The sequence below is a fragment of the Microtus pennsylvanicus genome, chromosome 2, assembly GCF_037038515.1.
Source record: "Microtus pennsylvanicus isolate mMicPen1 chromosome 2, mMicPen1.hap1, whole genome shotgun sequence".
NCBI lineage: Eukaryota > Metazoa > Chordata > Mammalia > Rodentia > Cricetidae > Microtus > Microtus pennsylvanicus.
Genome location: NC_134580.1, coordinates 97,381,810 through 97,406,641, shown reverse-complemented (window position 1 = coordinate 97,406,641; position 24,832 = coordinate 97,381,810). Strand labels below are relative to the sequence as shown.

The window sequence follows — 24,832 nt, the reverse complement described above, 5'->3', positions numbered from 1 at the left end:
TATGTCATGTGTTTGCCTGAGGGAAGCTGAGTCACCTGACATGGGAGAGCAGCAAGTGTTCTTAACCACAGAGCTATCTCTTCAGCAATAAGAGACAGGAGTCTTTTCTATCAAATACTATTAAAACTTGTGTTTAGAACAAGAAATTCTAATATTTATCTTATGAATGTTTTAATCCCCCCACACACACCTGGGAAAACCTTTGTTTACACAGAGGTCCCCCACTGCATTGCAGAAATCCCTTTCCTCTTTCTGGACTAAGCTGCCCTGGAACTCTAGGAGTGTTGAACCCCCCCAGAAAAAAACATGAACTAGCACCTGGAGAGATGGCTCAATGGTTATAGGCAGTTGTTGCTTACAGGACCCAGGCCCAGTTCCCAGCACCCATAGGGTGACTCAAAGCCACCTGTAACTCCAGTTCCAGGACATTTGATGACTTCCGATTTCTGTGGACACCAGTTGGGCATATATGTAATGTACATCCGCACATGCAGGAAAACACACATAAAATTGATGTGTGATGTGCATGCTTCCAGAGGCTAGGTAGTGTGGGATTCCTCTGGAGCAGAAGTTAAAAGTTGTTTGTGAGCTACCTGATATGGCTGCTGAGAACCGAACTTCAGTCCTTGACAGAGCAAGCAAGAACTTTTAGTTAAAAGTGCTGGGCCAGCCGGGCAGTGGTGGCGCACGCCTTTAATCCCACCACTTGGGAGGCAGAGACAGGCGTGTGAGTTTGAGGCCAGCCTGGTCTACAAGAGCTAGTTCCAGGACAGGCTCCAAAGCCACAGAGAAACCCTGTCTCGAAAAACCAAAAAGTGCTGGGCCAGGTCCCTGGAGTTCACCATGCTTTTCCTTTCTTGGTAAGCTGTTTAAGTCTAGCCTTGTGTCACTGGTGTCCTGGGTGCCCTCTAACTCAGATCAGAGGCTGATCAGAAACTAGTTTCTGAAAATATTCCTAAAATAGAATCATTTGGCCAATGTCAGCCCTCTGCAACACAAGGCTTAGAGAATAAAAACGAAGACCACAGGAAAGAAGACGCAGAAGTAAATCAGCCTGGCAATCTCATTCCTATGCCAAAGGATTAATCTAAATGTAGGCTTTCTTTAGTTTTCAAATTTTACAACTATAGCAACTGATCGTCACTACTCGGTACCCAATGATATTATGGAGATCATTCTGCAATACTCAGCTTGCATGAAAACATCTCCTGTAAATAGCATACTTACCATACATAACTACTTTATTAGCAGCTACAGAACAAATATGCTTAAGAGAAATCTTAACATATTATGGAATATTTGATTGCACTAAATTAATCCTGAACCAGAGGGTGAAGTCAGTGACTAGCTGACCAAATTAGCCATAGAGAGTTTGGAGGACCCAGGATTGACAGACACAGAAAGTAGTAGGGAGGGGCTTAGAAAGATTCATGGATTTTGATCTGGGAAATGTGGTCAACTGGTTGTTACTCTGCCACTTTCTTTTTTGGTTTTTTTGAGACAGGGTTTCTCTGTGTTCTAGAACTCACTCTGTAGACCAGGCTAGCCTCGAACTCAGAGATCACCCAGCCTTTGCCTCCCGAGTGCTAGGTTTAAAGGCATGAGCCACACCGTGCCTGGCCTCTGCTTCTTTCTTGATCTATCAGGTTTTACCCCAATATCTGACTCCTGTGTTTTTAATAGAACAATTTAGATAAATGCTTCAAGAACAAGATGCACCACTGGGCTGATAGTCTAGCATGTCTCACGCAAAGACTCCTTAACCAAAACAAGTTTTAAATCACGTGAGAGTTCAAGCATATAATTTTAAAGCTTGCATCTTACACATACAGAAAAAGAATGTAGAAAGCACCCATTCCCACTGTTACACATCTCAGGCATTTTATTTTACCATTACTGAGAAGTGAGAGGAGACTCAGGTCTTTCCAGTTTTACTTCTCTTGAAACCTAAGACTGAAACTGTTATTTCCTATCTCTCCTCCAAACACCAAAGAAACCAGACATTAATATACTCTATACTCTATGAGCGTTCAGGTCAGTTTGAATACTGACCCAACTGTTTCTGCCAAGAGAAAGCTGATACAATAATTGTTTTTCCGGAAGCCATGCTTTGGCAGTCACACCAGGAAGAGCCTGAAGAAGCCCAGGGAGCTGTCCTCTTCATTAGCTTTACAGCATTTAAAAGTTTAACCAGGTAAAAAAAGGCCCCAATCATTCAGTCCTTGGCGTCTCCCACTCCATCTGCATTAATGGCAAACATGGCTTCGGCTTCCGGAAGACAGGGAGAGTCATAGACTTTGCAGATTCTGGTCTCCCCTCTTCCTTTCCTCAGGTACAGCCTGACCCAAAGACAGAGAAAAACACCAAGTTATAAGCAATTCTGTTCCTATGCCAGAACTGTTTCAGACAAGTGTTAACTTCCTAAGAGGATTTTTAGGATCTTTTTTAGTGTATTTGGTTACTTCTAACTTGGAGGAATTCATTTCTGCCATGACTCCCTTATTGAAAAGCTCAAGAAGCAAATTATTTTATAATTAGGGAGGCATATCAAATATTCATGCATTTTTTTCACAATTGAGAGACTTTAATTATACGTAGGTGTTGGATATCCTGGAGCTGGAGTTACAAGAGATTGTGAGCCACCTGATGGAGGTGCTGGGAACTGAACTCAGGTTCTCTACAAGATCAGAATATGCTCATAATCACTGAGTCATCTCTCCATCCGCAAACAGTTGTATCAACCAAAACACAACAAATTCAGTGAGGCTTCCTAAATGTTTTTAACAATTTTAATAGGGTTTAAGTGGAAAATTTTTCCTTTCTTTTTCTTTTTTTTGAGACAGGGTTTCTCTACGTAACAGTCCTGGCTGTCCTGGAACTCACTGTGTAGACCAAGATGGCCTCAAACTCAAAAGAGATCCTCCTGGCTCTGCCTCTCAAATCCTGGGATTAAAGGTATGCACCACTACTGCCTGGTCAGGAAGTCTGTATCACAGTTTCTGACATCCATTCCAGAAAACCTCTGTCATCACCTTACCTGGTTGTTGATGAATGGGCAATGATGTTTCCTCCAATAGGTTTTTTGGGATCTGCGGCAAACATGGCTGCTCCATCCACTTGGGCTACTACCTGGTTGGTGATTACTACTGCTACACCAAACTGATGAGGGAAAGATGTCAGTTTTGTTACCAGAGACATACCAAAACATTAACGCTCACAACAAATCAATGGCTAACTAATGCTCATCTTTGATAATACAAGGTACTAATGTCCTCAGAAGGCTCCTGCAATTTGTAGCCACTGAAATCTTGGTTTCTTTACTACAGCTTACCTCATCAGCAAGTCGTAGTAGCATCCTCAGAAATCTGGCCAGATGCATTTGCCTGGCTGCAAGCTCTCCTCGGCCCGAGTAGTCTGTTCTGTAGAGGGCGGTAGCACTGTCTATAATAAGCAGTGCATACCTACAAGAAAAAATAGTTCTGTTAAAAATCTTCTCTTCCCCACCACCCTAAAATTTTACTAGTATCGCATATTTTCCACTTTTTGTTATTTATGTAACCCAGCTGTTCTGGAATTTATGATACTTGTCTCAGTCTCCCAAGTGCAAGCTCACATATAAAATATATAAGCTATTGACACCGACTTCCTAGTTCAAACACGTTTTATTAAAATGTTTCTAAAATGTCCAATCTGAGACACCCTTTGGTGGGTATCTTCTGTTTTGTTTTTGGCAGGTGTCTCAGGGTTTCTATAGCTGTGACGAGACACCATGGTGACAACTCTTACAAAGGAAAACATTTAATTGGGGCTGGCTTACAGTTCAGAGGTTTAGTCCATTGTCATCATGATGTGACATGGTGGCATGCAGGCAGACATGGTGCTGGAGGAGCTGAGAGTCTACATCTTGATCCCCAGGTAGCAGAAAGTGTACCTCTAACAAGGCCATACCTACTCCAACAAAGCCCCCCTTCTAATAGTGCCACTCCCTGTGAGCTCATGGGGATCAGTTACATTCAAACTACCACACCAGACTTGACCAAAAGTAGCTCTGGGGTTTTGTTTCTCACAACACTTGAGACTAAAAACTAGGCCTTATGCATTCTAGAAAAAATGCCATAGCTTCATTTTAGTAGTGACCTGACTGAAACCGTAAAGCAACCGTGCCAAAATTAGAACAAGCACAGATGACAGTGGGTAAAGTACTTGTCACTAAGTGGGAGGACCATGGAAGTCACTGAGGGTACAGGGGTTGTAACCTCAGACCTGCTTCCACTGTAGGATGGGAAGTGTTTCTAGAAGCCTGTGGCCTCATTAGCATGGTTGGATACATAGCAGAGAAAAATAGAGATGCTGTCTCAAAGAGTGGAGAGTGAGAACTGACATCCAAAATTGTCCTCTAACCTGCACGTGAGCCACTTCATATGTGTGCCCACACTCACATGCAAATGTGTGTTTACACATGAACAGTTAGTCACACACAAAATACACATAAAAATATTCTGGAACGAAAAGGAGCTTGGAGCTGGAAAGATGGCTCAGCTGTTCTGCTTTCAGAAGACCCAAGTTTATTTCCCAGTACCCATACGAGGTAGCTCATAATGGCCTATAACTCCAGTTCCAGGGGATTCTAGTCCTCTTCTGACCTCTACCCGCCCCCACGAGGCAAACATTTACAGGAACACACAAAAGTAAAAAAAAAAAAAATCTTAATAATAAAACCAAAAAATATATCACTATATTAAAAACAAACAAAAAAACAAAGCTGGGCAGTACTGGTGTATACCTTTAATTCCAGCACTTGGGAAGTAGAAGGAAGGTGGATCTCTTAGTTCAAGGCCAGCCTGGTCTATAGAATGAGTCCAGGACAGCTTGGGCTTCACAGAGAAACCCTGTCTTGGGGGCAGGGGAGCAAAAAAAAATATGTAAAAAAACTCTCCCCTCCAAAAATACACGCATACATACATACATACTAAAAACAAAACACCCACTCCCAGGCATGGCAGCACACACCTTTAATCCCAGCACCTGGGAGGCAGAGGCAAGTAGATCTTTGAGTTCAAGGCCAGCCTGGTCTACAGATCAAATTCCAAAACAACTAGAGCTACAGAGAAACACTGTCTTGAAAAAAACAAAAACAAAACCCAAAAACAACAACGAAATCAACAAAACCAAATCAAACACACACAGAGAGAGAGAGAGAAAGAAATATAAAAACAAACCCTAAAATTTAAATCTCTGTCCCTATTTATATTCAAATGCCTAGATTCAGGGAAAAGGCTGTCGTGACACATTTAATGTCTATTGAAAGCATACCTGGATTCCACCATCATGGCTGATGCTTGATAAAGGAGCTGGGTTTGGTGGTCTGTGTTGAACCCACGAGCATATGCTACATTATCTAGGACATCACTGCCAGAGAGACCATATCTAGAAAAGAGATTTTTAGGCTTCAGACAGAACTCAGGCACGTGAGAAGTTAATACCCAATACTTCTATTACCCAAATAGATAAGAAGTAGCGTTCCCAGTGGTTTCAAGACCCACAAATATGACTTCCTTCCTAATAGAGGTACAGGCAAACCAGTTATAGAGATGACAGCAACAACTATTTTAGACTAGAAGCAAGACCTAAAAATAAATTTATTCTTTTGACCTCCTAATTACAATGAGAAATTTAAGTATGAGGTAACAATATTCTCCTGGAAAAGCCAAGAACTACAGAGAATTAGGATAAACAAAAATAACAATCCATTCAAAGATTAGTTATGTTAAATGAATGACACTTTCATATTTATGCCTCAAAGATTGTTTTCTTTCGCATCTAGAAACAGCAAAGTATCTCTTTTCATAGAATGATCTATATCTTCTCAACTTTGTGATTGTCACCTAAGATAGAAGTGCTCAAGGTGGCTCAAGTAAGAATCAATCTCTTTCCTTCTCTCTCCTCACTATGTTCTCACCCTGGCTGGCCTTGAAATCAGACACCAGCCGGTCTATGTCTGGAGTGGGAGAATTAAAGGAAGGCATGCCTCACAATGCCAAACCCAACAATTTCACTCTTATTAAATATATAATAATAGGGGAGATTCCATCTTTGAAAGTAGTAAGTTTGATTATTCATTTATGAGACTCAGCCAAATGCCTGCTATAATTTTTTTCTGAGAATTTTTGAGGGTATATGACTATGTTTCCTTGGCTAGCCCCAAATTCCTGGGCTCTGGGGATCCTCAAGGCCCAGTCTCCAGAGCAGCTGAGTAACAAGTGCCTAGAGACCATTCTTTGCCAGCTTCCCCTCACCTCTAAAATAGATGTAATTCTCTTCCTTTTGCGCTTCTAAAATCTGGCTTGATTCTTAACACTGGAGAAGAAAAAGTGTAAATAAAAACTTGTTTTGTCACCCCCCTCCCCATTTTTGAGACAGGGTCTCACTATGTTTAAGGCTAGCATGGAACTCAGAGTCACCTGCCTCTGTTTCCCAATTGCTGGAATTAAAGACTTGTACCAACATGCCCAGCCCTTGGTTGTCATTGAGACAGGGTCTAACTATATAGCTCTGGCTTGCTTAGAAGTCTTATGTAGCTCAGGGTATCCTGAAACTCAATAATTTTTTCTCTGCCTCTGGTGTGCTTAGATTATGAGTGCATTATCATAATTACCTTGTTTGAGACATTCTCTTAGCACAAGCTAAGCCTTAGCTGAGGATGGGCTAGAACTCCTCATCTTCCTGCCTCCATTTTCTCTTAATGGACAATGTAGGTTTCTACCACCATGCTAGGCCCATTTTTTTTTTTGGTTTTCTTTCTTTTTTTGAGACAAGGTTTCTCTGTGTAGTCTGGCTGTCTTGAAACTTGCTCTGTAGACCAGGCTGGCCTCGAACTCAGAGATGCCTGCTTTTGCCTCCTGAGTGCTGGGGTTAAAGGTGTGCGCCACTAGGATCAAGCTTTGGTTTCCTTTTTTGAGACAATCTTACTATATAACTTCACCTGATCTTGAACTCAAGATTCCCCTGCCTAGGCCTCCCTAGTACTGGATTATAGGTATACATTATCACACTCAGCAGAATTCATATGTATTTCCTCCTTTATTGTCATGATCTAAATGCAGAAAATATATATCTCCTAATTATTATATTGTTTGACCTATAGCCCAAAGATAATACTCTCCCACTTTTACCCTTGATAGAACCATAAACACAAGCTCCCAAAGAATTAGAGCCCATTAGATTTCATTTAAATACCATTTAAATTTAAAAATTAAAAAAAAAATTCTACAAGTACACACTGCATGACATGTGTGGAGGTCAGAGAACAGCCACAGGAGTCTGCTTTCTCATTCTATCATGGAGGTCCTGGGGACTGAGCTGAGGTAGTCAGGCTTAGCACAAAATACATTACCTACTAAACCATTTTGTCACTCCTAACATTGTGTTTTAAATTATAAGACAAAAAAATGAGAACAAATAGAACATTGCTTGGTCTGCTCTTATGTCCATCCCTTGACCTCTGTGCCTCAGGGTCTTCATTTCAAGTGAGAACTTGTAAAAAAAGTATAGAATCCAGAAGTATAGGAAACTTCTGGAGACCCTTTGCTCTCAGGGATAAAACCCCTTTGCTCCTGCAAGATGTGTAACTAACATTTGCATAGTATTTTACAGAATTACCTGGGAGACTTGGGGGGCTTTTCTCTCTCTCTCTTCCTTCCTTCCTTCTTAAAATTAAAATCATCCTCATAAGCTGGGTGTGGTGGTATAAAACTTTAATCCCAGCGCTTAGGAGGCAGGAAAACAAAAGGATCTTTGAGTCTACATATCAGTTTCCAGGACAGCCAGGCCTACCTGGTCTCAAAATAAAACTCAACAAGAATGACAACAAAAAACCCCAAAGACAAAAAACAACAACAAAAAACAAACAAACAAAAAACAAAACTGAATATATAAGTAAAAGAAAAATCCAGTGGCTATATTCAGTTCCATTGATCTGATTGATCGATCGGATCTATCTATCTATCTATCTATCTATCTATCTATCTATCTATCTATCTATCTATCTATCTATCTATCTATCTATCTATCTATCTAATCAACAGGGTCTTATGTAGCCTTCAGACTAGGCTGGCCTGCCACTATGCCTGTTTAGTAACTCTCCCTCCACATACCTTTTCTTTTCAATGATGAGACTCAAACCTAGGGTCTCATGTAAGCTAGACAAATACTTTACCTCTGAGCTATATCCCTAGCTGCACATCTATTTTTAAGTCATAATCATTTGTAATGACTACTGTAGTTTTTTTAATGAGTTTTAAGTTGAAGACTCAGGCTGGAGATGGCTCAGTAGTTAAGAATGATGGCTGCTCTTCCAGAGGTTCTAGGTTCAATTCCCAGCACTCATACAATGACTCACAACCATAATGTACACCAAAATTCCAATTTTGGATATCCAGTGCCTTCTTCTGGCTTCTGAAGTCACCAGGCACTATGGTGCACAGACAAAACACCTTCTTCCCAGACACAATAAATAAATGAAACTATTTTCTACATAAATCTTATGAGTTTGTCAATTTGCAAAAAAGCTTGCTAGAATTTTGACATGATTTACAGTTTTCAATTTGGTGATGTAGTCTTGGATATTAACAGATATGCCAGGTGGTGGTGGAGCACACCTTTACTCCTAGCACTCAGGAGGCAGAGGCAGGGGTACCACATGAGTTCAATGCCAGTCTGTTCTATAGGGCAAGTTTCAGGACAGCCAAGGCGTCTTGAAAAAAAAAAAACAAAAACCCCCAAACAAAAAGTGATTACTGTCTGAGTTTAGTTTCCAACACTCACATGGTGGCTCGCTCACAAGCATTTACTGTTTTGTTTTTTAACTCAAAGAGGTTCACTTGCCTCTGCCTCCAAATGCTATGATTAAAGGCTTGCACCACTTTCCCCACTCCCAGCTCACAACCATTTATAATTCCAGTTCCAGGGTATCTGACACACTTTTCTGGCCTCCATATGTAATCCCTGCACACGGTACACAGACATACATGTAGGCAACACTCACATTTAAAATAAAAATAAACCTTATATAATAAACATAAATTAGGGGCTGGAGAGATGGCTCAGAGGTTAAGAGCATTGCCTGCTCTTCCAAAGGTCCTGAGTTCAATTCCCAGCAACCACATGGTGGCTCACAACCATCTGTAATGGGGTCTGGTGTCCCCTTCTGGCCTGCTGCGGGCATAACACAGAATATTGTATACGTAATAAATAAACAAATAAATATTTTTAAAAAACAAGAAAAAATAAACATAAATTAATTATCATGCCTTCCTGATGAGCTGATCTTTTAATTATAAATGTTCTTCCTGGGCAAATGAGGTGGCTCAGAAGACTGGCACCAAACTTGAGCTCAATTCCTGGAACCCACATGGTGAATGGAGGAACTGCCTCCTGGAAGTTGTCCTCTGGCCTCCACGTGTGTACCATGCATGGGCATGTCCATGTCTATACAAATACACATGCTAAAAAAAAGTTTTTCTCATCTTTAGTAGTTTTTTTTTGGGGGGGTGGGGTGGGAGGGAGCTGCTAAAGTCTTTTAATTTCTCTTTTGGTTTCTGATTATGTTTATCTTTTTCAGGCTTTTTATTTCCAACCTGTCTTTAAAGCGTTTCTCTGGTAGAGAATATATATTTGGATCTTGTTTTTGATTCAGCCTGAGAGACTTTACAGAGCATTACAAATGGGATGTACAGCAAAGAGACACTTTCTAGACACATTAACATCTCTAGTAACAGGTTAAACACATCCTTCTAACTTAGTGACCTACCTTTCAGCCACTGCTAGCAACCGTTCTGGTCTAAATGTACCCTCGGTGTCAATGTACATGGCCTTCCCTTCACCTCCACCACGATCAATGGGAAGCTAGAGGGAAAACACAAACAGTGGGAACCATCACTCTTCTGATACAGTGCGCCAAGTTCCCCATGATAAATCTAATCCACTCCACATAAGGGTTAAATACTTTAACACATTGGGCCGGGATGGGACAAGCCTTTAATCCCATCACCAGGGAAGAAGGATCTCTGTGAGTTCAAGGGCAGCCTGGTCTACAGTGCAGTTCCAGGACAGCCAGGGCTAAAGAGAGACCCTGTTTCAAAAAAACTAACTAACTAACCAACCACAAACCAGACAACCAAGAAAACCAACAATTCAATCCTGAAAACATATACACACTATATTATCCCAAAAAATGAAAAATTATAACAATTACGAAAAAAAGATGCATGCAGATATCATAAGTCAAGCAATGCCTGCTGATCTGATTAGCCTGAACCACAGTAACTCACCTGGCATGTTACAGCCAATGTATGACAGATCTGTGTCTTCCCAGTTCGGAATTCTCCAAACATCTCTGTGATAGATCCAGTCTCAATTCCGCCTATGAGAGTAAAAGGTATCCCACATAAAATAACTGCTTAGAAGCTATGTTCCTGGAGCACATGGATGTTCTGAAAAGACTCCCATTTTCTTTTTCTTTTGTTTTTTTAAGACAGGGTTTCTCTGTGTAGCGGCCCTGGCTGTCCTGGAACTCACAAGAGATCTATCAGTCTCTGCCTCCCAAGTACTGGGAATAAAGATATGCACCACCACTGCCTGGCTAAAACTCCCAAATTTCAATAATTGGTAAATTGTTCATTTTGGAGGGGAGCGGGCTAGGCTCACTAGCACATACCTACAGGCCAGCTATGTGGGAAGATGAAGCAGGAGAATAAAAAAGTTCAAAGCCTGTCTGAGAAATATAGGAAATCCAATACCAGCCTGCACAATACATTAAGACCTTGTAGTTTGATGGTAGAATGCTTGCTTAGCATAAAAGGCCCTGGGTTCAATTCCTAATTACCATAAAAAATAAAATAAAAATAAACAAAAATCCCAGTTGCTTTAAAATAATTACAGCTTCAGGACAGGCTCCAAAACCACAGAGAAACCGTCTCGAAAAACAAAATAAATAAATAAATAAATAAATAAAAATAATAATTACAGCTTATTTTATATATAAGAGGTTCTGGGGGGCGCTGGAGAGATGGCTCAGTGGTTAAGAGCACTGTCTGCTCTTTCAGAGGTCCTGAGTTCAATTCCCAGCAACCACATGGTGGCTCCAAATCACCTGTAATGAGATCTGGCGCCCTCCTCTGGCGTGTGGGTATACATGGAGGCAGAAAGTTGTATAAATAAATAAATCAATCTTTATTAAAAAAAAAAAAAGAGGTTCTGGGCATTCATCACCTTGTCTTCTCAGGGTCAACTTCTAACAAAAGCTGACATTCATGAAATCCTCAGCATGTTCAAGTCTCCATTTATACATGTATTCTTTTGTGTTGCTATAGTTTTTAGGCAATTTTATTCCATTTATAGCTTCATATAATTGTTACCATAATCAAGTTATAAAACTCAATCATGGGGGCTGGAGAGATGGCTCAGCGGTTAAGAGCACTGACTTCTCTTCCAGAGGACCCGGGTTCAATTCCCAGCACCCACATGGCAGCTCCCAACTGTCTGAAGATCCAATTCAGTGGATCGAACACCTTTATACTGATGCACATAAAATAAGCTTAAAAAAACTATAAGAAATATTTAAAAAAAAACCTCAATCATGAAAAGCCCACAAGCAGCTTCTGCAGTTTTAAAACAATCCAATATTTACCATTTCATGTGAATCTCCTTGTCCAATGTACTGACATGTATCACTCATGTAACTAAAAGCCTAAGGGATATGAAGTCTTATTCTCATCTTGAAGAAAACAGGCACAAGGACATTAAATAATTGTCCCAGGAAATATTATTTCCACCATTAATAGAGTCAATAAATACTAGGAATAAGAATCTTTCATTTTTTCTGAGACAGGGCTTTATGTAGTTCAGGCTTGCCATAACTCCCTCTGTGGCTGAGGATGCCTTAAACATCTAATCCCTTCCCTTAATATCCTAAGTGGTAGGATTACAGGCATGAGCCATGAGATCCAGTGGGAAGGGAAGGGGTTATCATCTGGTTTGGTTTTTTTTGTTTTGTTTTGAGATGGGTTTCAGCCCTGGCTGCTCCGGAGGGAAGGGGATCTTAGAGTTCAAAACCAGACAGACAAGGGAGTACTTGCCTTTAATCCCAATGCTCAGTAAACAGAGGCAGAGGGATTTCTGTGAGTTCCAGGACAGCCTCTGCAATGGACAAATATTAACAAACTATACTCCAAGTAGTAGCTAAACAAAGAATGTTTTGTATCGAGAAGTACAGCTCAGTGAAAGAGGACTTGAGTCTCTGGGCTCAATCTTTCCTATGGGTTTTTTTGTTTTTAAATTTTTCTTTCCTTCCTTCTTTTGGCTTTTCGAGACAGTGTTTCTCTTTGTAGGCCTAGCTGTCCTGGAACTCACTATAGACCAGACTTGCCTTGAGCTCACAGAGATCTGACTCCCTCTGCCGCCTGAGTGCTGGGATTAAAGATACTCGCTACCATTGCCTTTGTTTTTAAAATTTTGTTATTATCAGTACTGTGTGTTATGCTGTGTGTGAGTCTGGGCAGGCATATGCCACAGCTCACATGTGGAAGACAGAGAGTAACTCTGGGGAATCACGGAAGGTTCTCTCCTTATGTGGATTAAAGGGACCTAACTCGGGTCATCGGAGTTGTGAGGCAACCACCACTTGCAGAACTATTGGTCTGTCTTCCTCCATTATATTATCAAGTCATCAAATTTCAATCTTGTATTAGAATAAATATATAAATATATGCACAATCATACCTATTTCCTTAAGCAGAGGGAACTTATTCTTCTCTAAGTACAGTAACAAAGATTAAATTACTTAGTTTGTAGCCAGAGCTACAGAGTGAGACAGTGTTTCAAAACCAAACCAAATGTTATTTAATTTACAGGCAATTTTAGTATTTTATAAGACAGAGCTAGGGGGCTGGAGAGATGGCTCAGTGGTTAAGAGCATTACCTGCTCTTCCAAAGGTCATGAGTTCAATTCCCAGCAACCACACGGTGGCTCACAACCATCTGTAATGAGATTTAGTGCCCTCTTCTGGCCTGCAGACACACACAGAATATTGTATACATAATAAATAAATATTAAAAAAAAAGACAGAGCTAGTATGACTAACTAATTCCTATAATCTCAAATTTTAGTACTTGGGTAATAGGGGCAAGAAGACCAAGAATTTAAGGACATCCTTGGCTCCTGATTCAACTCCTAAAGTCACCAAAATAAGAAAAAATATTTAAATCACCATATATTTTTAAAATAATGTTAGATTTTTGGAAGGTGACAAAGAAATCTACAGGTACTCTTCACCTACCTCCTCCAGTGTCTCCATCTTTCTCAACTATAATATAATACAGCATCAGTGAAAAAGCTGGCATTCCTATAACCCACAATATGTTCAAATGAGCCCGGAACATGAGACGTCAACACAAGCCAGCAAACCAACAAACAAAACCCTAAACTAAGAAAATCTTACAAAAGCAAACCTGCAGAATCAGCCAGTCACAGCGGTGAAGAAATCTCCTGTTCACCCTTCTCTATGTCATACTCCATCTAACAGGTTCCACACCAACATTCAGGTTTGCACAGCTGTGTTTATCAGGGTTTATAAAATAGGAAAGGGATTACTATACCTTGAAGCAGTTTGTCAAGCTCTTTGGAGCCAGTAGTAATCTGTATGATTTCTGATCGCCTTTGGTGAAATTCAGTTGCAGTAGTGAATCCCATTGGAACTAATTTAGCTGCCTCAGTCTAGAACACATTAAGAAAAATTAAACCAATAATGTTTAACACAGGTAAAGAAACCAATATCTGGAAAACTTGGGACCAAAAATGCTTTGGACTGTGACTTTAGAAGACTTGGAGTATTTGGATAGACTTTACCAGCTGAAAATCCACTGAATAGTCCAAAATCTGAAACTTCTTGAGTGTGAGTGTGAGGTTTTGATAAAAAATTTCAGACTTCTGCACATTTCACCTCTTGTTTTTTGCACTGGGGACGGACGATCAACCCACATGTACAGTAAGACAAGTCCAGGCACAGAACAGGAAAACATTGGTGTGCTAGGATGACAGGAACGAAATGCCACAGGAGCTTAAAAAAATTCTATATATGTGACTTATCTATTTTGTGACAAGGTAATATGTCTGTTTTTAAAAGATTTAGTTTTATTTACTATATATACAGTGTTTTGCCTGCAGGTATGCTGCAGGCCAGAAGAGAGCACCAGACCTCATTACAGATGGTTGTGAGACACCAAGTGGTTGCTGGGAATTGAACTCAGGACCTCGGGAAGAGCAGTCAGTGCTCTTAACCTCTGAGCTGTCTCTCCAGCCCCAGTGTAGTATGTCATTATATTTTATTTCCTGTTCAGTCATCCCTTAACATTCTGCCTTGCAAAACAAGGACATATGCCATTCCAGACTTTTTTCACTTTATATTAATTCTTCATCCCTATCAGGTATACATTTTCTGTTTTGGTTTTTTGAGACAGGGTTTCTCTGTGTAGTCTTGGCTGTCTTGGAACCTACTCTATAGACCAAGCTGGCCTCAAACTCAGAGATTCACCTGCTTCTGCCTACTGAGTGCTGGGATTAAAGGTGTTAGCCACCATTATCTGGTCTGTTCTTAATTATTTATTTTTATTTTATGTGTGTTGGTCTTTTGCCTGCCTATATGTCTATTTGAGGTTGTCAGATCTTGGGAATTACAGTTGTGAGTTGCCATGTAGATCCTGGGAAGTGAACCTGGGACCTCTGAAACCTGGGACCTCTGAAAGAGCAGTCAGTGCTCCTTTGAGCCATCTCTCCAGTCCCATTATTTTTTACTTTTTATTTCTTTTAATTATTCATTTTTATTTTATTTGGAAGACCAGGTTCAGTTCCCAGCACTCACTCACCTGGTGACTCACAACCACCTAAAACCAGTGTCAGGGGATTATCCGCCTGCCCTCTTCTGACCTCTGCAGGAACCAAGTATGGGCATGTTGTACATACATGCAAGCAAGAAAAACACTAATATACATAAAATGTACCTTTAAGAAATTTAAGAAAAAAACATACATGTATACGGTATTTGAATGTTAAACATAAACTTGAGTGGGGGCAATCATACATGTGTGTATCACCATGCTTGTCTTCAACTGCCTCTATTTTCTTCTTTTGTTTTCTTCTTTTTCTCTCTCTCTCTTTTTTTAAGGGAGACAAGAGCTCACTATGTAGTGCTGGCTGTCCTAGAGCTCACTAAGTAGACCAGGCTGGCTGGCCTTGAACTCTACCTGTCTCTGACACCTGAGTACTGGGATTAAAGGCTCAGTACCACAATATCCAGCTTCAATTTCCTTTTTCCTTTTCTCTTCCAATACCTCTGCATTATTTCGTAGTGTATTATAAAGGCAAAATAAGGATACGAGAGATGGGATGAGTTTGTGGCTCAGTAGTATGTATAGTGCTCACTTAGCATGCATAAGGCTCATTCCAGCGCTGCATAAAAAAGACAGGATGTACCCTGTACTCCCAGAACCAGGGAGGTAGAAACAAGACCAGCTCAAAGTTGTTTTTAGTTACCTTGAATTTGAGGCCAGCCTGAGATATCTAAACAATTAACAGCAGCGGCAATGAAAACCTTTAAAAAAGCATTTGATAGTGTTTGAAAGCATTAAATACTATTTTAAAACAGGGTTATTGAATTTCTACCCTATATACAGCTGAGATAGTAATAACATCAGCGTTTTTTATTTTTATGTACTTTTGGAGCAGGACCTTGTATATTACAAGCTCCCTCCAACTCACAACTCTCCTGCCACACCCTCCTGAGTGCTGAGGCTATAGGTGTGTATCACCATACCAAGTCGTTATTTTCTATTGTTTTTTTAAGATAAAGTCTCCTGTAGCCTAAGCTTGCCTGGAATTACATGGTCTATAATGAATCTGAACTCCAGGGAATCCTCCTGCCTCAGCCTTTCAAGTGTTCCACAATTCCCAGTTCAATAAAATCACTTGTCATTTGTTATAGTGAAAAACAAAAACAAATGGGTGTACAGAGGTGGGAGCTCGTGCCTTTAATGCCAACACCCTAGAAGCAGAGGCAGGTGGATCTCTGTGAGTTCAAGGCCACACTGGTGGCCAGAGAAGTTCCAGGTCAGCCAATGCTACAGAGAGAAACCATGTTTCGAAAAACCAAAAACCAACCAAACAAACAAAAATACCCTAAGAAAATGATAGGAAAATATCGTCTATAATAAATTTAGTTATGGGGTATACACACTGGAGCTTAATACAGGACTTTGATATTCATGCAATAAAATAGCTTTGGAGCTTGAAAGTAAAACCTATTTACTGTGAAAAATGTAGCAATGTCAGAAAATTGTAAAAAAAAAAAAAAAAAAAAAAAAACAAAACCTTGGGCTGGAGATGGCTCAGCAGTTAAGAGTACTTTCTCTTCTTGCAGAGGACTAGGTTTGGTTCCCAAAACCCACATGATGGCTCACAAATGTCTGTTAACTCCAGTTCTAGAGGGATCAAACATGCTCTTCTGGCTGCTGCAGATACAAAACATACATGTGGTGCATATATACATGTAAATGGATTTTCCTTTGGGCCACCAGCTCACAAAAAATGGCAGACTTATTAATTATGAAAGCTCAGCCAATAGCTGAGACTTATTTCTAACTAACTCTTATAACTTAATTTAACACATTTCTATTCATCTATGTGTTGCCACATGAATTGTGGATTTACCTTTCCTTCATTTCTGTTCCCTCTCAGTCGGCTGGCGACTCCTGGCGTCTCCGCCCTTCTTCCCAGCATCCTCTGTGCCTAGAAATCTTGCCTAGCTATCAGCCATTCAGCTTTTTATTAAGCCAGTATTAATGACATAATCTTCAGTGTACAAAAAGATTATCCTACAACAAGACACTTGTAGGAAAAACATACACATAAAAATGAATAAAATATAAGAATGAAAGAAAATAAATGCTGGAGCACAGATCAGTAGCAGAGCATGTACTTAAAGTATACATGAAGTCCTGGGTTCAATTCCCAGCCCAGAGACAAAAATCAAACCAAAACAATAACCAGTTCATATTCTTACTATGTGGGAATAACGACATTAATATTTTAGTGCATCTATCCCTACTGCACATTCTGTACATACATAGAAAACACACACATTTTAATGGGGCCCTATCCCGGCTCTGGTATTTATATACTGTTAATGCACTAATTATTTTCATTATCATGTCTGCCTTCCCCACCATCACAAAGCTAGACTTACCAGAATTTTGTCAGCTTTGGCTTCACTAATTCCCTTAATATTTATAAGTTCCTTCTTTGGTGCATAAGCAACAGCCTCCACTGTATGGAAACCAGCCTCTTCCAATTTCTTCACATCATTGGCATTTATGCCACATTGCTGTAAGAAAACAATGGATGAACTGAGGCCTCTTGTCTTAACACAGATAGTACACGCTAGAGAGGTATTTGAAGATAACTAAATTATGTAAAACCTCTAAAAATCTTGTCTATATATGAATCATTAAATAACAAGCTATCACGCTTTTCATTAGTTTTGGGCTGAGGAGACAGTGAAATAGGGATATGTGGTAGCTATTACCCCAAGGAGGTTGAGACTGGTGGATTCCTGACTCACTGGCCAGCCAGCCTAGCCTAACCAGTAAACTCTAGACTAAAAAGTATGTGTGTGTCCCCCTCCAAAAAAGGGGGGTAAGATGGCTCCTGAGGAGCAATAAAGGTGACCTCTGGCTCCCATATGCACATATACTACTATACACATAAGAATCTTAAACTAGCACTATATTCATGCATGTTAAGATGAAATTGAGATTAAACTAGTAGCAAAACATGGTGGTGCACAGTTTTAATCCTAGCACATGGGAGGTAGAGGCAAGAAGATCTGAGTTCCAGGCCAGCCTGGTCTACACAGCGAGTTCCAGATAAGCCACGGCTATGCTTAAAACCAAAACCAAACCAAAGCAAAAAATACCTAATAATTCCCAACCTTTCATACTATGACTTGAAATGACCTTTGGTATCCTGATCCTCCAAACAACTTTGAAGCAGCGTTTTCTAATGCTTTCCACATCAGGCATACAGAAATTGTTATTTCACTCAGTGCTAGAACAAACAGATAGGACTGCCCCAGAGTCAGAGCGACCTTGGCATAGCAAGGGAAGAACAATCTTGGAAGAACAATGGCTGGAAAGCTCTGCTTGACATTAGGATGGAGAAAATGGAACACTAGAGAGATGGCTCAGCAGGTAAGAGCACTGGCTGTTCAGGCGGATCTCTGTGTTTCAAGACTAGCCTAGTCTACAGAGCGAGTTCCAGAACAGGCACCAAAGCTACAGAGAAACCCTGTTTCGAAAAACCAAATAATAATAATAATAATGATAATAATAGTAATTCACAGCAACCACATGATAGTTCACAACTATCAGCAATGAGATTTGGCGCCCTCTTATGGCCGGTGGGCATACATGCAGGCAGAGCACTGTATACATAAGAAATAAATATTTAAAAAAAAAAAAATCATCCCCCAATGGGGGCCTATGGGAAATAGGCATGATATCGTATATCTCAGCTACACAATGACTTTGGGACCAGCCTGGGTTCCCAGCACCTACATGATGGCTCACACTACCTGGCAACTCTTCTGACCTAAACAAATACTGGGCATTCACGTGACAGATATACATAGAAGCAGGAAAACATTTATATATAGTATTTTAGGGTATTATAGTATTATAGTTATTAATGCTGTAATAAGCACAATACCAAAGTAACACAGGGAGGAAAGGGTTTATCTGGCTTACACCTCTCCACATCACTGTTCATCGCGGAAGAAAGCCAGGACAGGAACTCAAATAGCAACAGGAACCTGGAGCAAGGAACTGATCCAGAGGTCATGGAGGAGCCTGATCTACAGAGAAGCAGTGCCACAAAGTTTGAGAGAGGGTCTCATGAAGCCAAAGCCTGATAAGGAGCAAAGCACTCTGAACTCCTGAATCTTTTTTGCTCCACTAGTAGGAAGCTGCTTGTCTGTTTCCAAGTCACACAGACTCCCGAAATAACCACACAGAAACTGTATTAATTAAATCACTGCTTGGCCTATTAGCTCTAATTTCTTAGTGGCTAGCTTTTACATCTTAATTTAGCCCATTTCCATTATTTTATATTTTACCATGAGCTTTGTGGCATACAGGGAAGGTTCCAGCTTATCTATCTCTGGCTGCAGCTCCATGGCTTCTCCCTGACTCTGCCTTTCTTCCAGCATTCAGTTTAGTTCGTCTGTCTCCACCCCTCAGCTCTACTCTACCCTATCACAGGTTTAAGACGGTTTCTTCATCAACCAATGGTAATCACAGCATACAGAGGGGAATCCCACATCACAGAAGCAAGTACCACCAAGCTCAGCTCATTTAAGTAGTTTCCAAAGTCTTTATTTATATATTTATTCCCCCCCCCCCCTTTTTGGTTTTCAAGACAGGGTTTCTCTCTGTAGCTTTGAAGCCTGTCCTGGAACTCATTCTATAGATCAGGCTGGCCTTGAACTTACAGAGATCTGCCTGCCTCTGCTCCAAAGTGCAGTTTCCAAAGTCTTGAAGTGTGGGTAGATTGGAAAATTTATATAAACAAAGTCAGAAGATCAAGGCATACCTTCCCACTGGGGCCTTTGCAAACTCACAGAAATACTGTATAGATTTAGTGCCTAATATTCTTCCTGCTTTGTGTGTTTGTGTGTGTATGTGCATGTGCACGTTCACGTGTGTGCATTCCTGGGTCACACCACTAATTCTCTCATCAGCATTTTAACACTTAGTATAATTAGCACTGAGATTCCACCATGGGATACTAGACCTTCGTTTCTAAAGTTAAGCTCTTAAGGAGAAAACGGTGCAGGAAGAAAATTGTCAAAAGACTTGACCAGACAAATCATAATATGTCTATAACAATCCTGTTATTACAAGTCTTAATAACAATTCTGTGCTTTTCTGTAGAAACTGACAAGCTCCTGAAACCCCAACCTAATTTCTGTAAAGCTTAATTTGTTCTATTACATAGAAGACTGTTTTGTTTTGTTTTGTTTTCCTTCGAGACAGGGTTTCTCTGTGGTTTTGGAGCCTGTCCTGGAACTAGCTCTTGTAGACCAGGCTGGTCTCGAACTCACAGAGATCCGCCTGCCTCTGCCTCCCAAGTGCTGGGATTAAAGGCGTGCGCCACCACCACCCGGCTTACATAGAAGACTGTATGACAGCATCGTAAGTAAATACTTAGCAACTAAGAACATACCTCTAGTCGTGAAATAGGTTGTGGACCAAAGCTTTCTTCTTCCACTGAAGTATCTGCATTTGCGTCAAGCTGCATCTGCATAGCCATTACTAAAAATACAGACAGGCACCAGTATGAACGAACACTAGAGAGACAGAGCCATAACGAACTGCAAGTTTAGTTTTCCAACAAACCTTTGAAGAATTACAGCTGGCCCTCTCTAGCCACAGGTTAAGCACAACTGTTTCTTTTGAACAGCATCCAGGTTCAGGTCTCAGCACCACATGAAAATTCCTGTCTATCACTCCAAGAGACCCAACACCCTCTCTCTTGTGACTATGCATGCACAGCATAGGAGTGCTATGCTTACATAGAGGTAAAGCATTCATACACAGAAAAACAAGCTTTAAAAAGTACGTGTGTCTAACCTACAGCTGCGGGCTGTGTGTAGCTAATGATAGTTTATTCAAACAGATCTTTCATTAAAAAAAAAAAAGGTATTTTTACAAGGCAGCAAGTCTCAAGACTTCCCATATTACATAGTAAAATTTCAAAACACAGAATTTTTTTTCTTTTTTACTATTATTTATTTTCATGTGCACTGCAGTTTTGTCTATCTGCATGTCTGTGTGAGGGTGTCAGATCCAAGATCTGGAATTACAGACAGCTGTGAGCTGAGAACCGAACCTGGGTCCTTTGGAAAAGCAGCCAGTGCTTTTAAAAACTGAGTCATCTCCCCAGTCAAGAATATTTTTATATTCTTAGAATACACGAAACAATAATCTAATAGGAAAACACAGGCTGGAAACAGGGCAAGTCCTTGTCTAGGAGAAAGAGACACTGAGTTGAATTCTCAGCACTACAAAGCAAATAAAATCTGACTATATTATTTTATTTTCAGCACTGAAGATGGAATTCAGGTCCTTAAACAGGTTAAATAACTACTGAAATAAGCCCTTAGCTCTGACTACACTTAAATTTATAACTTTTAATAAGCCTTGAGATGAAGATCAATTGGTAGTCTTTGCCTGTCATGCCAGGCACTGCATAAAACCAGGCAAGGTAGGCATGTCTGTAATCCCAGCATTTAGGAAATAGGCAGGAAGATTAGAAATTCAAGGTCATTCAAGGTTGAAGTTAGCTTGGACTACTAAAACCCTGTCTCAATCAATCAATCAATCAATCAATCAATCAATCAACAAAACTTCAAGCCACCAAAGACATCAAGAACATGAAGAATTGGCCGGGCAGTGGTGGCCCACCCCTTTAATCCCAGCACTTGGGAGGCAGAGCCAAGCGGATCTCTGTGAGTTCGAGGCCATCCTGGTCTACAAGAGCTAGTTCCAGGACAGGCTCCAAAGCTACTGAGAAACCCTGTCTCAAAAAAAAAAAAGAAAAAAAAAAAAAGAAAAGAAAAGAAAAGAATGAACATGAAGAATCGAATCATAAAACTAGAAAAAATATTTGCCACAAACAATCAGAGGTGGGTAATCAAAATACAAACATAAAGAACTGTTTATTCTGTTTCAAATAAGAAACAGAAAGACAACAAAGATTAGATAATTAAAGAGGAAGGTATCTCCACAACAAAAAAACGTGAGTAAGCAGGGTGGTGGTGGCGCACACCTTTAATCCCAGCACTTGGGAGGCAGAGGTAGGCGGATCTCTGTGAGTTCAAGGCCAGCCTGGTCCACAAGAGCTAGTTCCAGGACAGGCACCAAAAAGCTACAGAGAAACCTTGTCTTGAAAAAAAAAAAAAAAAACAACAACAAAAAAATAGAACAAAAAACATGAGCAAACATGAAATCTTATCAGTAACCAAGAAAATTAGAACCACAAGAGGAGGGGGGAAAAAGCCTGGTATGGTGGCTCATGCCTGCCCTAGCACTTAGGAGGCTGAGGCAGGAAGACTGCTCCAAATTCAGGGACAGGGGGAGATGGCTCAGCGGTTAAGAGCACTGATTGTTCTATCAGAGGTCCTGAGTTCAATTCCCAGCAACCACATGGTGGCTTACAACCATCTCTAATAAGATCTGGTGCCAACTTCCGGCCTGCAGGGACACATGCAGTCAGAATATTGTATACATAATAAATAAATAAATCTTAAAAAAAAAAAAAACAAAAACAAATTCAGGGACAGGCTGGGCTGCATAATAAAGCTGTCTCAAACAGAAGCCTCCACACCCACTCCAAAGTTCGTAAAATATTACTAAATATCCATCATAAAACAGCAAGTGTTGGCAAGCACTTGTGGGAACAATCAAACATTCACTACTACTGGTATATTTACACGAAGCTTAAAAACAGACTAGGGAAGCACTAGGGAAACAAAAATCAGGAAGCTGAGTTCAACCTTAGCCTGGGCTAAGATCCAAAAACAAAAATAAAAGGGCTGGAGAGCTGTCTCAGTGGTTAAGAGCACTGGCAACTCTGCGAGAGGTCCTGAGTTTACAAAGTCAGACTCTGCCTAAAACAATGTCTTGTCCAAGGGGCCCCGTTAGTGAGCAGTATTAGAAATCACTGTTTAGCAATTAGGGTGAGGGGAAAATATTAGACAAGGAAGGATAACAGAGGTCTTTAGGCTGATGACAACATTGGTATTACACAGACGCATTCATTTCGTAATAATTCATGTATGTACTCACTTGTGGTTTTTGTATTTTATACTTCACTTTATTGCTACTTTTGAAAGTTCTTTTTAGACTTATTTTTTTGTGCATGAGTATTTTGCCTGCATATATGTATGGGTACCACAAGCATGCCTGGTGTCTGTGGAGGTCATTAGACAGCACTGGACCCCCGGAAACTGCACATAGGTGGTTCATGTGGGTGTGAGGAACTGAACTCGGGTCCTTTGCAACAAGAGCTCTTATCGGCTGCGTCATTTCTCCAGTCCCCCTACTTCACTCTCTTCCTGAGATAAGCTCTTCCATAGTAGTTCAGGTTGGCCTTGAAACTGCCATCTTCCTGCCTAGCCCCTCAAATGCTAGGATTCTAGGAGAGATGAGTCAGCAAGGCAGGATTCTCTTTAGAAATTTGTGTTGCACTTTACAGGTTTTTACTTTGTTGTTTACACAATCTCTGAACTCCTACCTCAGTCTCCAAAAAGAATCACCGGCACCAACCACCATGCTCCACTTTAAAAGAAAACAAAAACAAAACCCAGCAACCAATAATCTGTTGGCCTTGGCCCTATTATTTAACAGCTGTGCGCACTTCTCTCTGGCTCTCGGCTTCCTGCCGCGGGCCCACAGAAATGAACGTGAAAGTCTGTAATTCCAGCATTTGGAAGATTGAGGCAGGAGTTCGAACCCCGACAGGAGGGCGCGAGCCCAGGTCTCAAAACGAAAGCGTCAAGTAGGGTTCGGTTTTCCCGACAACGAACTCAGTGGGTCGGTTAGTGTCGGCCGGTTGGTCCCAAGTAGGGGCCCAGCGCCGCCAAGCTCGCCTTTTTCAGGGCAGAGGGGACCCCAAAGCTAACTGTGGGAGCACTGGCCACCGGCTGACGAATCCGAGCGGCCGAGGAGGGGTCGGCCCGCGCTCACACTCACCCGTCCCGCAGGCTTGGGCCGCGCGCTCCTTCCGGCGGCCGGCTCTGCAAACGCCCCAAGAACCCCCGACCCCGGCTCGAACCCCGTCGCAGCTCCTCTGTCGGTCTTCTGTGAAGAACAGGAGCAAATTTCAGCCTTCCCCGCCGCGCTACTGGGGACACCACAGCTCTGCCTCGGACCCCGTCAGCGCGCACTCCGCCTAGCGCCGCGCGACTTTCAGAAATCCCGCCAAAGCCTCACGGGCCGTCACGCCCGCATCCTGCTACGTCATCACGCCTTTCTCAGACCCGCCTATAGCCTCTTCCGCTGAGAGCCTGACAGACAGCCCGACGACTTTGAAGCTGAGTGATGCCGTAGGTCACTTTTGCTTTCCTCTGGACGGTTCTTTCTCAACCTTTCTTGTTACCTGACTGAGGACTACACGTCCCCACGGGCGATGTGATCGACCTAGGACTACATCACCCAGCATGCACTGCTGCGGACGCTGCTTAGTAAAAATTCCTGCTCAGGTCTTGGTGGTGTACAGTGTTGTCAGAATGCCGACTAATCGGAGTGCCTTTGGGATCTACATGTTTTACAAGTCCCTGTGGGTGAAGAGATGAATAAGCCGGAATAAAAGAATGAAAGCAGCGAACAAAACCAGCGACTAGCAAATCAGTGTGGCACTCAGCGCGTTGTTAAAAAAGAAAGTATTTGGGGCTGGAGAGGTGGCTCCGAATTTAAGAGCACTGGTTGCTCTTACAGAGGACCTGAACTGAATTCTCAGCAACCACATGGTGGCTCACAACCTTCTATGATGAGATCTGGTGCCCTCTTCTGGCATGCAAGTATACATGCAGGCAGAACGCTGTATACATAATAAATAAATAAATCTTTAAAAAAAAGTATTTGGTTGGCGGTTGGATATAATTTAAATAAGTTAAAAACATTTATAAAACTACCAAAAATAAAATGAAAAAAAAAACTCACTCTG

At 41.1% G+C, this 24,832-nt stretch overlaps 1 protein-coding gene across 2 annotated transcripts; it reads right to left on the bottom strand.

Moving 5' to 3' along the window:
• Positions 1–736: 736 nt before the first annotated feature.
• Rad51 (RAD51 recombinase) lies at positions 737–24,101 on the bottom strand. Of its 2 annotated transcripts, XM_075961815.1 has the most exons (10): positions 23,860–23,973; positions 20,330–20,418; positions 17,295–17,432; positions 13,654–13,771; positions 10,329–10,420; positions 9,809–9,903; positions 5,314–5,427; positions 3,332–3,461; positions 3,038–3,159; positions 740–2,339 (listed from the first exon to the last, which is right to left on the bottom strand). In XM_075961815.1, exons 2-10 carry the CDS (start codon positions 20,414–20,416, stop codon positions 2,216–2,218), a joined length of 1,020 nt encoding a protein of 339 aa, XP_075817930.1. In that variant the 5' UTR covers positions 20,417–20,418; positions 23,860–23,973; the 3' UTR covers positions 740–2,215. The 2 variants fall into 2 exon arrangements, with proteins under 2 accessions (XP_075817929.1, XP_075817930.1); XM_075961814.1 differs by lacking the exon at positions 17,295–17,432 and having other exon boundaries at positions 737–2,339; positions 23,860–24,101.
• Positions 24,102–24,832: the final 731 nt, after the last annotated feature.

Excerpts from the sequence above, each read along its gene's own strand:
- Rad51 (XM_075961815.1), bottom strand. The coding sequence starts at position 20,416 with ATGGCTATGCAGATGCAGCTTGACGCAAATGCAGATACTTCAGTGGAA. Across the intron at positions 17,433-20,329 it reads AACCTATTTCACGACTAGAG|CAATGTGGCATAAATGCCAA; the intron begins GTATGTTCTTAG and ends GTTTTCTTACAG. Across the intron at positions 2,340-3,037 it reads GCCCATTCATCAACAACCAG|GCTGTACCTGAGGAAAGGAA; the intron begins GTAAGGTGATGA and ends TCTTTGGGTCAG.